This window comes from Emys orbicularis, chromosome 2 (assembly GCF_028017835.1).
Source record: "Emys orbicularis isolate rEmyOrb1 chromosome 2, rEmyOrb1.hap1, whole genome shotgun sequence".
Taxonomy (NCBI): Eukaryota; Metazoa; Chordata; order Testudines; family Emydidae; genus Emys; species Emys orbicularis.
In genome coordinates, this window is record NC_088684.1 from 284,925,194 (window position 1) to 284,937,765 (window position 12,572).

At 41.5% G+C, this 12,572-nt stretch overlaps 1 protein-coding gene across 4 annotated transcripts in view; it reads right to left on the reverse strand.

Moving 5' to 3' along the window:
* The window catches only part of LOC135873573 (sodium channel protein type 5 subunit alpha-like), a 262,049-nt gene that overhangs the window by 241,163 nt on the left and 8,314 nt on the right, over positions 1-12,572 (reverse strand). For all 4 annotated transcript variants that reach the window (XM_065398188.1, XM_065398186.1, XM_065398185.1 and 1 more), the window contains exon 3: positions 1,630-1,719. In XM_065398188.1, coding sequence (XP_065254260.1) covers positions 1,630-1,719 — 90 coding nt within the window. The remainder of the gene's footprint in view (positions 1-1,629; positions 1,720-12,572) is intronic.

Genomic DNA, 12,572 nt, shown 5'->3' on the forward strand with positions numbered 1-12,572 from the left:
AGTGGTGCTTTATAACATATGTACAGAGCACCACTCTCTTGGTAATTGTGGGGTTCTGCATCCTCACTGAGGCAACAAGGCAAAACAGATTGATTTTAGCTTCTCAAAGTGTATTATTGGTCTAATTTTACAAATAATTCTTAAATTAAAGTTCATCAGGTCATTCTTGTCTTCAAAATTAGCTACCTTTGAGTTTGTGCTTTGAATTTGAGGAGGAAAGACTGAGAGGTATTTTTTTTTATGAAAAGGAAAGAGAAGGATTCATTCCATGCTGCATAATCAATGAATGCTTCTGTTCTGGACTATGATTTGTTGCACAGCTTATTTGGTGCACTGAAGACATTATTTGCATTTTACTCACTGAAGGAAGTGTCTAGCACTCTATTTTTTCCCTCTAGAACATTCAAATTCCAAAGTACAGACCTGTAGACTGACTCATGCATCCATGTGATGTCAATATTTCAAATACATGATGGGTACTGTACTTTGTAACAATTTCCAATAGGAAAAAGACAACATTGTGGGAAGGGGTGTGGAAGAAAGCCACAGACATAGCTGTAAGGTAGTATACTCATACTGAAATACATGATGCATACTGATATTAGGATGTTATGATGATCAAATCAGCTGTTAGGTTCAGAGCTGGCTTAAAGTTAGTAATTTCGGGAAGCAATTCTTTTTCTAGAAGATGTGCCTTGCATGATCTTGGGAAGCCTAAAGAAGAGAAGGGCACTTTGCTGTGTCTCCCTAAGGCCCTGACTAGGCCAGCCACCAGGCTAGAGAACAGCAGATGGCTGTGTTTATCATATGTCAGACAAAAATAAAAAGTCTGTTCTGATTGGTTCAATAAGCCAAAGTAATTGTTTAATGTACTATATGTTGATTAGCTTGTGCATCTGGTATCTATTTCCATAAGGAACATTTTGAAACAACTTACGGAAATGCAAACTTACCAGACTTAACGTTAAAGCTAGCTTTTTAAAAAAAAAAAAAACAGAACAGGAAACTGTCAGTTAAAGCTCTGAGGGTTTTCTGAGAGCTCTGACCATCTGAGAAATTCAGACAACCCCACAGAGAATTCCAAACTTTTGGTGGTTTCTCATAAAATATATCTAGAAATTATTTGTATGTACCATAGCTCTTTTCATTATGGCTTTGGTCCAAAGCCCACTGACATTAGTAGAAGACTGCATTGATGTCAACGGGCTTTGGATTATGCCTTTAGGTTTGAACCAAGTATGTTCTGTAAGTTTTTCTGAAATCATTCAATTAGAAGTCCAGTAATATATTCTACTGTATCCAGCTTCTGAATCCCTTACATGGAAACTCAGGAAGGCAGGCCAATTTCAAATGGAGCTCGAATCATACCATGATTCCATTCAGATGTAGCATAGCAGGTGCATTTAGCAAAAAGTATGAGTTTGGTAGACTGAAAATTGTTAACTTACTTTCTAAGGGAGTTTTCAGAGGCGAGAAATACCTGGCAAAACATTTTGTCAGGACAAATATTGCACAGAAGTCAATATTAATGGAAAAAATTAGATAACAGCAAACAAAATGAGAAGACTACAATGAAAGAGTATAGAAGAGCTAAAGGTAAGGTATATACCGATCTGCAGAGATACTTACTCAACATATTTATTCCATGATTGAACCTCCGATTGTGCCATGAACACACAGTTGGTTAAAATAGTGCACATAATAAACATACTGAACAATGTAAATATATGAGTTAAGGAAAAACGTGACTGTGTAAAAAGACCTCAGAAAAGGTCCCTAATTTTTTCAAGCACTGCACATTTGATCTGATGACTCATTCATATTTTGTAGCATGCGTAAACATCAACACATAGAAGCTGTGTGCAATTATATATGAAGGAATACCTGGACACCTAATCAAAGTAAAATCTTTGGGCTCTATCCTGCTTTATTTCATTACCTACATCTTTTATGCATATTTTGTACAGTAAAATGGATGCAGCGATTGTGCAGCATTCAGTGAATACAACACCCAAAATATATAATCATGTGAAGGTTTGGAGTTTGTGACAGTGTGCTTCGGTGTGAACCTCAGTATGAGAGGAGCATTTATGCATTTTAAACTATAAAAGGGAAACCACTCGTCTGCTAATTCTGTCTCAGTACTTTATGCTGTACCCTGAAACAAAGAAGAAACTATCAGTAGACAATAATATACAGGGAGAGATTGTGTAGGAAAACTGCCTGAAAATCATGTATTCATCTTCAGGCTCTTGATGCCCTCCCTCAAACCTGCCGCCTTCCCGCTCTATTAGTATTGGGTCATCTGAACATGCTTGGCAATGGGGCAAGCTCTAGATCACGTCTTTTCATTCACTCCAATGGGCTTTGAGTCATGCCCTGGTTGTGGAAGGGTACTAAAGGCTAGTAGCTGCATGGCAGTACTGTAATTTTGCACATATATAGGCCCAATTTACAAACATTGTTGCCTCAGTTAGGGCACCAAATATTCTATTAGGAAATGAAGAGCAACATTCAGCCTCAAATATGCATTCTACTCACCTAGATGCAGATTTGAGACCCCAAATATGGAACTAGACATCCTAAATTGAGTTCCCAAGTTTGAAAATTGTGTTTCCTAAATCACTTTCTTTAAAACAAAAGCTGCATGCTGTGAAAAGTACTAAGTGTAATGGGATTCTCATTTGTTCATAAAGGTTCACATTTTACTGATATTATCTATATGTGGGAAGCACAGAAGGCATAGGAAAATGATCTGGCATTTTGTCGATATCCTGGGATACACATAAGAGAAAAAAGAGAATCGGAATGAGATTTCCTTTGTTAATTGAGAAAAGACACACACATTTTCACCTCCCCCTTATCATAGTTCTGTGATCATTTTATGTTATAGAATAGCAATCTCACATGAGTTTTGAGGGTATGTCTGAAATGTCTGTATCTAAGCTACATGAAAATCAACCTTTTGTGGAACTACAATCTCTGCTGAATACAGAATGGAATGTTTTCTGATCGACTGCATACGCAATAGCAAGATCAAATAGGTAGTAACCGCTCCATGTATTCCCATGTGCAAACTTAGAAACTAGTAATTGAACTCAAAGGGAATACTCATCCAAACACATTTTCCACTGCAGGGGCCTATGGCTCTTGATGAGCGACTGAGAGAGGGTATCTGGGAGCCAGCCTCATTTTCTTAATTCAGGCTTAGATTGGAGTGTAACGGTTGTGTCTATCTATCAAGTAACTTGATTAGGTTATTAAATATTTTCAGGTACAAAAAGACTGAGCTTCACCTAGAAAATTGTGGATTACTTTTCAACTATAGTGAGAATTCTATGGGGAAAAAAATGGAGAGCAAGCGATTTTCAGGCTTTTTCAAACAAGCAAAATCTTCAGTTTAAGCCTAAACAAGGAAAGATTTGCAATCACTCTGTTTCGGCCCCAAAATATATCATATATCCCTGTAGCCTTATATAGCCATGTAGCCATACTGAGTAAGAAACTGAAACAAGCAACATTCCAGTGATGCCTTTATTAGAGGTAAGGGGCGCTAATCTTCTTGGTTTGAGACTAGCTGGAGCAGTCAAGAGGGCATTAAATTAACACCACAGGGGAAGGTGCTAAGGCGGCAGCTCTGGTACAAACTAAATCTCAGTATGTCGCAAACAAATTGAACCAATGTGACGAACGTGAAAAGACGACATTTTTCAGTTGTTTATGTACTACTACTAGGAGTGAGTAAAAAGCAAGAGGAGCTCTATAATTGGCATTATGGAAACCTGCTGAGATGATTGGAATGTTAAAATCACTGGTTATAACCTGTTCAAGAAGGATACAATGGGTAAAAACTGAGGGTGAGGGGTTGCCACTATATATTAAAGCCACCATTCCCTGTTTTAGAGTTACAGATTGCTCATAAGAGTAGGGTCTTGAATGCATCTTCATCAATGTGCTTACTGAGAAAGCCCAGAAAGGATACTGGTGAAGGTCTGTTACAGAAACGGGCTCATTAAGGCATAACAAGAACCAACGCTTAAGCCAGACCAATTCAAAGTAGAAATTAGGCACACATTTTTAACAGTGAGGATGGTAAACCATTGGAACAAACTACCAAGAGATGTAATGGATTCTTCATCTCGTAATGTCTTCAAAATGAAGATTGGATGCTTTTCTAGAAAATATGCTTTAGTCAAACACAAGTTATTGGATTCAATACAGGGTAACTGGGGGAAATGTGATGGCCTGGGATATACAGGTCAGACTAGATGATTTAATGGTCTCTTCTGGCCTTAAACATTATGATGTATGAAAAGATGGGGCTGGAAGCATTGCCTCTTATTAAGGTTGCCATTGTAAAAGCCTGTTTGCAGTTGCTTACAACTGTGCCAAATTTTAACCATCTGAGCTGAAGTGTTTCATGGTATCTGCCTTTTTCCATCCCAGTGAAAATCTGCCCAAATTTGACCAAGTTATAAGCCTTTGGAAAAAAAAAAATCACACTTCACACATGCTTAGTACAGACTTGGATATTAGCAGCTAAAATCTCCACAGATTCTGTCCCCAGTGAGCCTGCTCAGTCCTCTCATTAACCCATGTGCCAACCAGACAGTGCATTCACAGTCCCCACAGAGTGACTTAGCATGCTCCATCCCCTCACAGCTCCTACATGTAACCAGACTGTACATGCACTACCCCCAAAGAATGATGGAACATATACCATCCCAGGGCCACAGGGACAAAACTGGACTTTCCCTGCAAGTGCTGCTTCTGGATGTTCCAGGCCAAGGTGGGGCTGGGCACCAGAATTTAGAGCAGGGAGACTTTCTCCTGTGCTGTTATTGATCACGTTACTGGCACCCCATCAGTGTGGAGCAGAAAGCCACCTGACTCAAATGCAGAAGGGAAAAGCCCCAAAAGCCCCAAATACCAAAACTAATACTGCTTCTGCCCCTCTCAGACTCTACTGAAGTCCTCTACTTCTTGGCCCCTTCTGCTGACCCCCGCAGAGTTTCTCTTATCTTGCTTCCTCCCCCCCCCCCCTTGATTCCCTCACTGCCTCCCTTTCCCAGGGACTCTGGCAACTTCTTGAAAATTGCTGAGGGTCTCAGTGGGCCACTTAATGACCTTTCCAAATATTGTTTGTACTGTTAGCTAACTATTGTAAAGCACTTGGATAAAAGCACTATATAAAAAAAAAACTTAACTCAATAATAATTTATCAGCGGGGCTCCAGTAATTAGGTGGGTGGCCCTTCATTCTCTTGTGCGTGGCCGCCCAGGTGCGCACCTTAGCGGGAACTATCCACAGACCACCTGAACGGACCACAGTTTGAGAACCTCTGCCTTAGGGATCTCCCTGCTGCTGGTAGGCCCTATCCCACAGTTCCCCCATAGGAGCCTAAACTAATCTCTGTGGGTCTTTTTACAGACCCTTTCTCAGGGCCTTCCACCACAGCTTGCCTGCTCTCTGGTCCCTCCCCCAGATGGTGTTCCCAGCTCTATTTAAGCAGTCCTTTCTGATTCTCCACTGCTGGGGTCAATTATTTAAATTAACTCACCCTACCACACTCAGGTGTGATTACTAATTATCTCTGAGTTGCTAGGTCATAGGCAAGGCTGAGCCCAGCTTGCATTTAGAGCCAGCCAGCCCGTGACATACATCCTCCACCCCCTTCTAAAACCTTGCTCTGTCCCACGGCAAGTGTTACCACCTATGCCGGAGACCACCCCATATTTTTTCCAGCTCTCCCTTCAGGTCAATTTCCATGAGCAATTGCTCCTTTTCTTTCACAGCTTGTTGTCTGGCTTCTTCTGCAGCATCAAGGTCCCCTCAATGTGTCTCAGTCAGGAAAAGCAGGTTTCTAACATCCTCTCCATTCATTGTTGCATTACAGCCCTTCTCACAGACCTTGTTTTTTTCCCCATCTCTAGAAAAGCCTCCACCACTGACTTCTGGTCTCTTAGGGCTGCCTGTAGAGTTTGCCTCAGGTCACCAGGTTTCCCTTGCAGACTCACCACTTTCAACTCCTGGTCCCCATGGGTAGCCATAGTCACCAGCATATCCTCTGGTTGTCAAGGGGTAACTAGTCAGCTGTATCAGGCACTTCCTAACCATGGCATCCATCTTCACAGTAATCTCTGTGTTTATGCCCACCTCTATATGGCTTGTGTCAACCTCTGTAATTCTTCCACCCTAATCTCTCTTGCCTTTTCCGTGTGGCTCTCTTGAATAGCTGTACACTTCTTTGTCATCAGTGCCACCCCTGGTTCACTTGCCTCCTGGGTATTCAGGCCGTCATATGCATTCGTATCATTCTACACTCCTTTCTTCCATTGCTTACTCAGGTTCCTGCATCTCTTCCTGCAGTAAGCACATTTCCTCTGAGGACAATGCCTTTAGATATGGCCCACTTCTCTACAACCAAAACAGATAACACTTGTCCATGTCCTGGCCTGTGGCTGAGTTTTTCTGGCTTTCCTCACAGTTCAGCCTGGCAAATCATTGTTTTCCCCCAAACTTACATAGAAGTCTTTCTTAGATGGCCCATACAAAAACCACCATAACATCTCCTCAGACTTACTGGACACAGGGTATTGCAACATTAATTTTCACCTTTAAAGTTACTTCTTTAATCTATGATAACTAAAGCTGATGTACATGAGAACATCCATTAAGAATTTCCTTTTTCCAATACCACACAAGGGAATGGAGCTACTATGGACATTATCAAAGACAAGATTGAAACAAACCTCTCACGGAATATTGGCGATATTTGTGCATATATAGTTACACAAACAAACCTGTAATAATGGAATTGTGTAGGAGGAGAAGGGTTTGCAAGGAAAGGCAAAAACAGGGCTGTTCATAAGGGTCTTGGATTAGCTTCTGCTTTAAAATGTTGCATAGTGCAGTGCTCTTGGGACCAATGAAAATAATTTAACCACTTGGGGGGGGGGGGTGTCACATTCAGGGCCTCCCTTTGGCAGCACAAGGCAGCTTGAAGGCCAGTTCATCCAACAAACTGAGGTTTCCACATGGACAAGGGAGGTGCTTAGGTGGCATTTCACTTTATTGACTATGAGATTTTTGTCCTAGTCATTAAAAAAGTAAATATTCAAATATAAAATATTGTTAAAATATTTGATTTTATACCAGTTTTTATTTTAACTTGAAGATCAACCTATACGTGACCTAGGCACGGTCCATACATTCAAGAAATACTGATAGTGTGTGCTTTGGTTTGTTATAAGTAGTCTAGTCTTTGTAGACAGCCCCTTAAACTAATCTGAGTTTGATTTCGTTCTAATTCATATGCTACATGACAATAAAGTGCAGTGATTTGCATGAAACTTCACCTGCATCAGCAAACCACCCACTTGGAAGCAAAAATCTGAAAGCCTTTGGACAGTTCTTTAAATGAACCTTAACCACAGAGGATGGTGAAGTTGAGACACAGAAGCACAGAGAGGTCAAGGAATGCCAATGCAATATTAAAATTGAGCAGAGTCATAGCAGGAAAATATCAAAATGTAGAGATCAAAGAGAGAGACAGCCAGGAGACCATATACTTACGTTGTAAGGTCATCGGAGAATCTTTTTTTGTTCTGTTTGTAGAGTACCTACCACAATAGGGTCCTGATCCATGACTTGGGCTTTTAAGTGCTACCATGATACAAATAATAAATAAATAATAAATAATAATAATAATAGGATGGCCTAAGGAGCAGAATAGGACACCAGCTTGGAGTGCTAGAGCCAGGACAGTCAAAAGAAAGTCAGAAGAGTCTGGGAGATTGTAGAAAAAGGAATGTTGAAACAGAAATAAGGATCTATGAACACTGCTGATAATTAAGAATGAGTAAGAGGAGCTGTGGACAAAATAGTATGTGATTTTGTAATTTAGACTATTTCATGATGCATATGAACAAGGGAGCTGAATTAAGGTTACAAGAAATCAAACTGTGGTTGGAACTCAGGATCTGGCCCATCAACCCCAATGCTGCCAGAAGTGGAGTAGCCAGAAAATTGAGAAAACAAAGGGCAGAAGTCAAGGACAGAGAAGGTGTTTGTAGCTTGTCTTGTGCTTAGCTTGTAAGCTCCTTGGGGCAGAGATGTTTTTTTGTTTGGTGTTTGTACAGTGCCTAGCACAATGGGATCCTGCCATATGGTTGCGTCCCTAGGCATTATGATAATATAAATAGAAAAAAGAGTAATACAGTAACTCCTCGCTTCAAGTCGTCCTGGTTAATGTTGTTTCATTGTTACGTTGCTGATCAAATAGGGAACATGCTCATTTAAAGTTGTGTAATGCTCCCTTCTAACGTCGTTTGGCAGCCGCCTGCTTTGTCTACTGCTTGCAGGAAGAGCAGCCCGTTGCAGCTAGTGGTGGGGGCTTGGAACCAGGGTGGACCGGCAGCCCCCCCAACAGCTCCCCACTCCCCTAATTTCCCTGTGCAGCAGCTGCCCAGCAAGCTAGCAATTGCAGCTGTCCCTCCCCCCACTGCCATGTGCTGCTCCTGCCCTCTGCCTTGGAGCTGCTCCCCGAGACTCCTGCTTACTGTGCGGGGGGGGAGGGAAGGAAGAGGGGGGCTAATGTCAGGGTGTCCCCCTCCCCCTCCCCCCCGCTTACCCCATCTTCCATAGAGCGGGGGGGGGGGGACAGCAGGGCTCAGGACGGAGGGAGTTTGCAGCAGCTGCGGTCTCAGCAAGCTGATCTAATTAACAAGGCAGTGTACTTAAAGGGGAAATGCACATATCTCCCTCCATTCCTGCTGCCTTGTACAGTGAGAGAGTTAACCCTTGAGGGCTCAGCCAATTGCTAGTTCATCATTTAGCAGTAAGGGAAATATCCCACCCTCTGACTCCTCCACCTCAACCAAACTTCACAATCATCATCACTGTGTACCAGTATTAAATTGTTTGTTTAAAACTTACACTGTGTATGTGTATATATAGTCTTTTGTCTGGTGAAAAAAATTTCCCTGGAACCTAACCCCCTCATTTACATTAATTCTTATGGGGAAACTGGATTCGCTTAACATCGTTTCACTTAAAGTCGCATTTTTCAGGAACATAACTACAACGTTAAGTGAGGAGTTACTGTAATAGTGTAGAGTCAAAGGGTATTCTTGCAACTTCACATAGAAAGAGGGGATGACTTTACTCCAGAGTCAGTGCTGATCTATGTTCCTGAAGCGTTGACTGGGCATTTGGCCTGAGATTTGAGATGCTGTCAGTAATCTTAGTGATGATTGCCTTGGCACATTAGAGGTCGATACCTGCTCCAAGTCCTTTGAGGCAGTGCTTGACTTAGCAACCTGCACCTAATACATGCTGTTTCAGGGATACATGCTGATATTTCAAGCATTCTAAAGCTTCAACCTCCAACCTGGGTGGAGGAGCTGAGTGCTTCAAAGCCATCAGAACTCTGTTACAAGTCCAAACCAAAGAAACAAAAACACTTGTCTTTGTTTCAGGATTTACTCACAGAGGCAGGTGGGAGAGATGAAAGGAAGAAAGTCTGATGAAATCTTAGCTTGGAAAAAAAAAAAAGCTTGAATCAACTGGGCCATGGACCCTACAGAAAGCTCTAAGACAACAAGCACATCTGTGTGTAATGACAAAAGGAAGCAGCAGTTTGAGATGCTTTCTATCAGCAGTGAGAAAGGAACTGAGTGTAGAGGTTTTAGGAGCTGCTACATCCACCTCAGCAGAGTTGGGTATGTACCACCTACTGCCAAGGTGGTTTAAGAGATTTACAATTGTAAAGCTTGGAGAATTCCACCAGTCAGGTCCTGGAAATGTGGACACTCAGAGAGATGGGACTCAGTTGCAATATTTAGCTTTGGAAGTATTATGTGGTACCACTGTCTGGGCTGTTTGTACAGAATAAAATGTATTTAACGAGAGTTTAAAAATATTAGCTGACAATTAAATAATGACTTCAGCTGGGATGGGAATATCTTGTAGTCGTGTGAAGAAAAGGCTGAGTATAGCATCTGATATCAGTAGGGTGTGTGAAATTAGTAGGGTAACGAAGGCCAGAATTTCAAGTGTGTTCAGCCCTCACAATTGAGGTCAGGTTTTCAAAAGAGCTCTACTCCCACTTCAGCCCCAGACCGAAGGGGCAAGAATTTCAAAAGTGCTCGAGCTGCGTGCTGAGCACATCTGAAAATCTGGTCCCTCCATTCAGGTGCCCAAATGGGAGCTGTTGGGTGCTGAATGCTTTTGAAAACCTGGCCTTAGGGGCTGATCCTGCTTCCACTGAGTCAAAGGCGTATCACAGACAAACAGTCACTAAAACAGACAGTAGGATACAATATACCAAAGGGCCAAATTCAACAAAAGTTTGCTGGCTTCCACTCAAGTCCCTTAAAATTAGCTTGTGTGAAGGTACATAGACCAAGTATATGTTCATGCAGAACCAATCCCTTAGTCGTACTTATTGTTGGCTGGTGCTTGAAGTAAAGATACATTCCCCAGGAAAACAATTAATGTACAGTTAAGATGACTGTGTCTTCATAAATTATTCACAATATGAACACTGAAAATTTGCAGATGACACCAACCTGGGAGGGGTTGCAAGCACTTTGGAGGACAGGATTAGAATTCAAAACAAACACGGACAAATTGGAGAATTGGTCTGAAATCAAAAGGAGGAAATTTAGTGAAGTTAAGTGTAGTGCTTTGCACTTAGGAAGGAAAAATCAAATGCACAACTGCAAAATTGGCTAGGACCGGTGGTAGCACTGCTGAAAATGATTTGGGGTTTTAGTGGATCACAGATTGAATAAGAACCATCAATATGATGCTGTTGTGAAAAAGCTGCAAAACTGGGGTGTATTAACAGAATTATTTTGCATAAGACATGCGAGTTAACTGTCCTGGTCTACTCGGTACTGATGAGGTCTCAGCTGGAGTACTGTGTCCATTTCTGGGTGTCACACTTTAGGAAAGATGTGGACAAATTGGAGGGAGTCCAGAGAAAAGCAACAAATATTATAAAAGGTTTAGCAAACCTGACCTATGAGGAAAGGTTAAAAATCTGAGCATATTTGGTCTTGAGAAAAGACAACAAGGGGGAAACTGCTAGGTTTTCAGATATGTTAACGGCTGTTATAAAGAGGACAGAGATCAATACTTCTCCATGTCCACTAAAGGTACAACAAGTAGTAATGGGCTCAATCTGCAGCAAGGGAGATTTAGGTTAGATATTAGGGAAAACTTTCCAACTATAATGGTAGTTAAACTCTGGAATATGTTTCCAAAGGAATCCCCGTCATTGGAGGTTTTTAAGAACAGGTTAGACAGACAGCTGTTAGGAATGATCTAGGTTTACTGGGTCTGCCTCAGTGTAGGGAGCTAGACTTGATGACCTCTCAAGGTCCCTTCCATTTCTATGATTTCAGTGTTAAATAGCCAAGAATTCTCAATTCACATTCCAGCTCTAAATATAGTTCTGCCCAATCTCCTCCATATCGTTTAATAAACAAAGAATGTTTAGAGAGAGACCTTGCTAATATAAAAAAGTAACAACCCTAGAACACAAGGTATCATCAAGCAGTTAACCATCAACTACTAACCAGGCCCAAACCTGCTTAGTTTTGAGAATTAGAAAAGATCAGGCCTATTCAGATCAGTGATACCATCTGTTGTTAAGTATCCATCTGCTAGCCCTACAATTGTTACTTACTCTGACTCCTATAATTTATTCATTCAAGAACATGTTTTTACACTTTCAGAATCACAAAAGGTGTTGAGCAGTGCTCGTCCCCAATGAAAGATCCTAGGGTGTGATACTCAGAAAGATCTCCAAGTCTGAAAAATTGTCTGGTTGACTCATGTTTCACCTGTCACTCCTGGTCTCTCCCAAGATATACCAATAGAAATAAGCAGAAAGAGACATGCACAATACAGGAGAGAGATCTGTTTAAGGTACTTGATAACTACTGGTGCACATCACAGGGATTAGAGACTCTGATGGAATGAGCTAAAACAGTTCACCACCTTATGGAATTTATGCCAACTTTTTAAAACTTGGATCCATAAAGTTAGGCATCTATATTCATATATTGGCTCCTTAAGGAAAGCAGCCTGATTTTCAAAAGCGCTGACCATGAGCAACTGGCACTGAAGTCAAGTGCTCAGCACCTTTGAAGACTAGGCTGTTTTTATTTAGGTGCCTTAAACATGGATGAAGAACAGGTACCTAGCTTTAGGCATCCAAATTTGAGAGTCTAAGAACTTTTTTGATTATTAATCCAAATTTTGTTGGACTGCCATTTTGCACTAGTCCCCTCTATTCTTTGGCAAGTTAGAACTACTGATTGTCCCAAACAAAAGCCCCAGGCCAATCTTCTCAGTCCTTGAGCTCTGGATCTGAACTCAAACTTCACTTCTCAGCTACCCACCCTTTTACTGTCACGGGCAGAACCCAAAAGGCAAACCAATCTCTCTCTCTGCATATATCGATTTGAAATCACCTGGAGAAAGTATCAAAGGTAGGCACCTGTCACCAAGAATGGGAGCCAAGGCCACTACAGCTGACTGCCGAAGTGGTGAGATTCCCT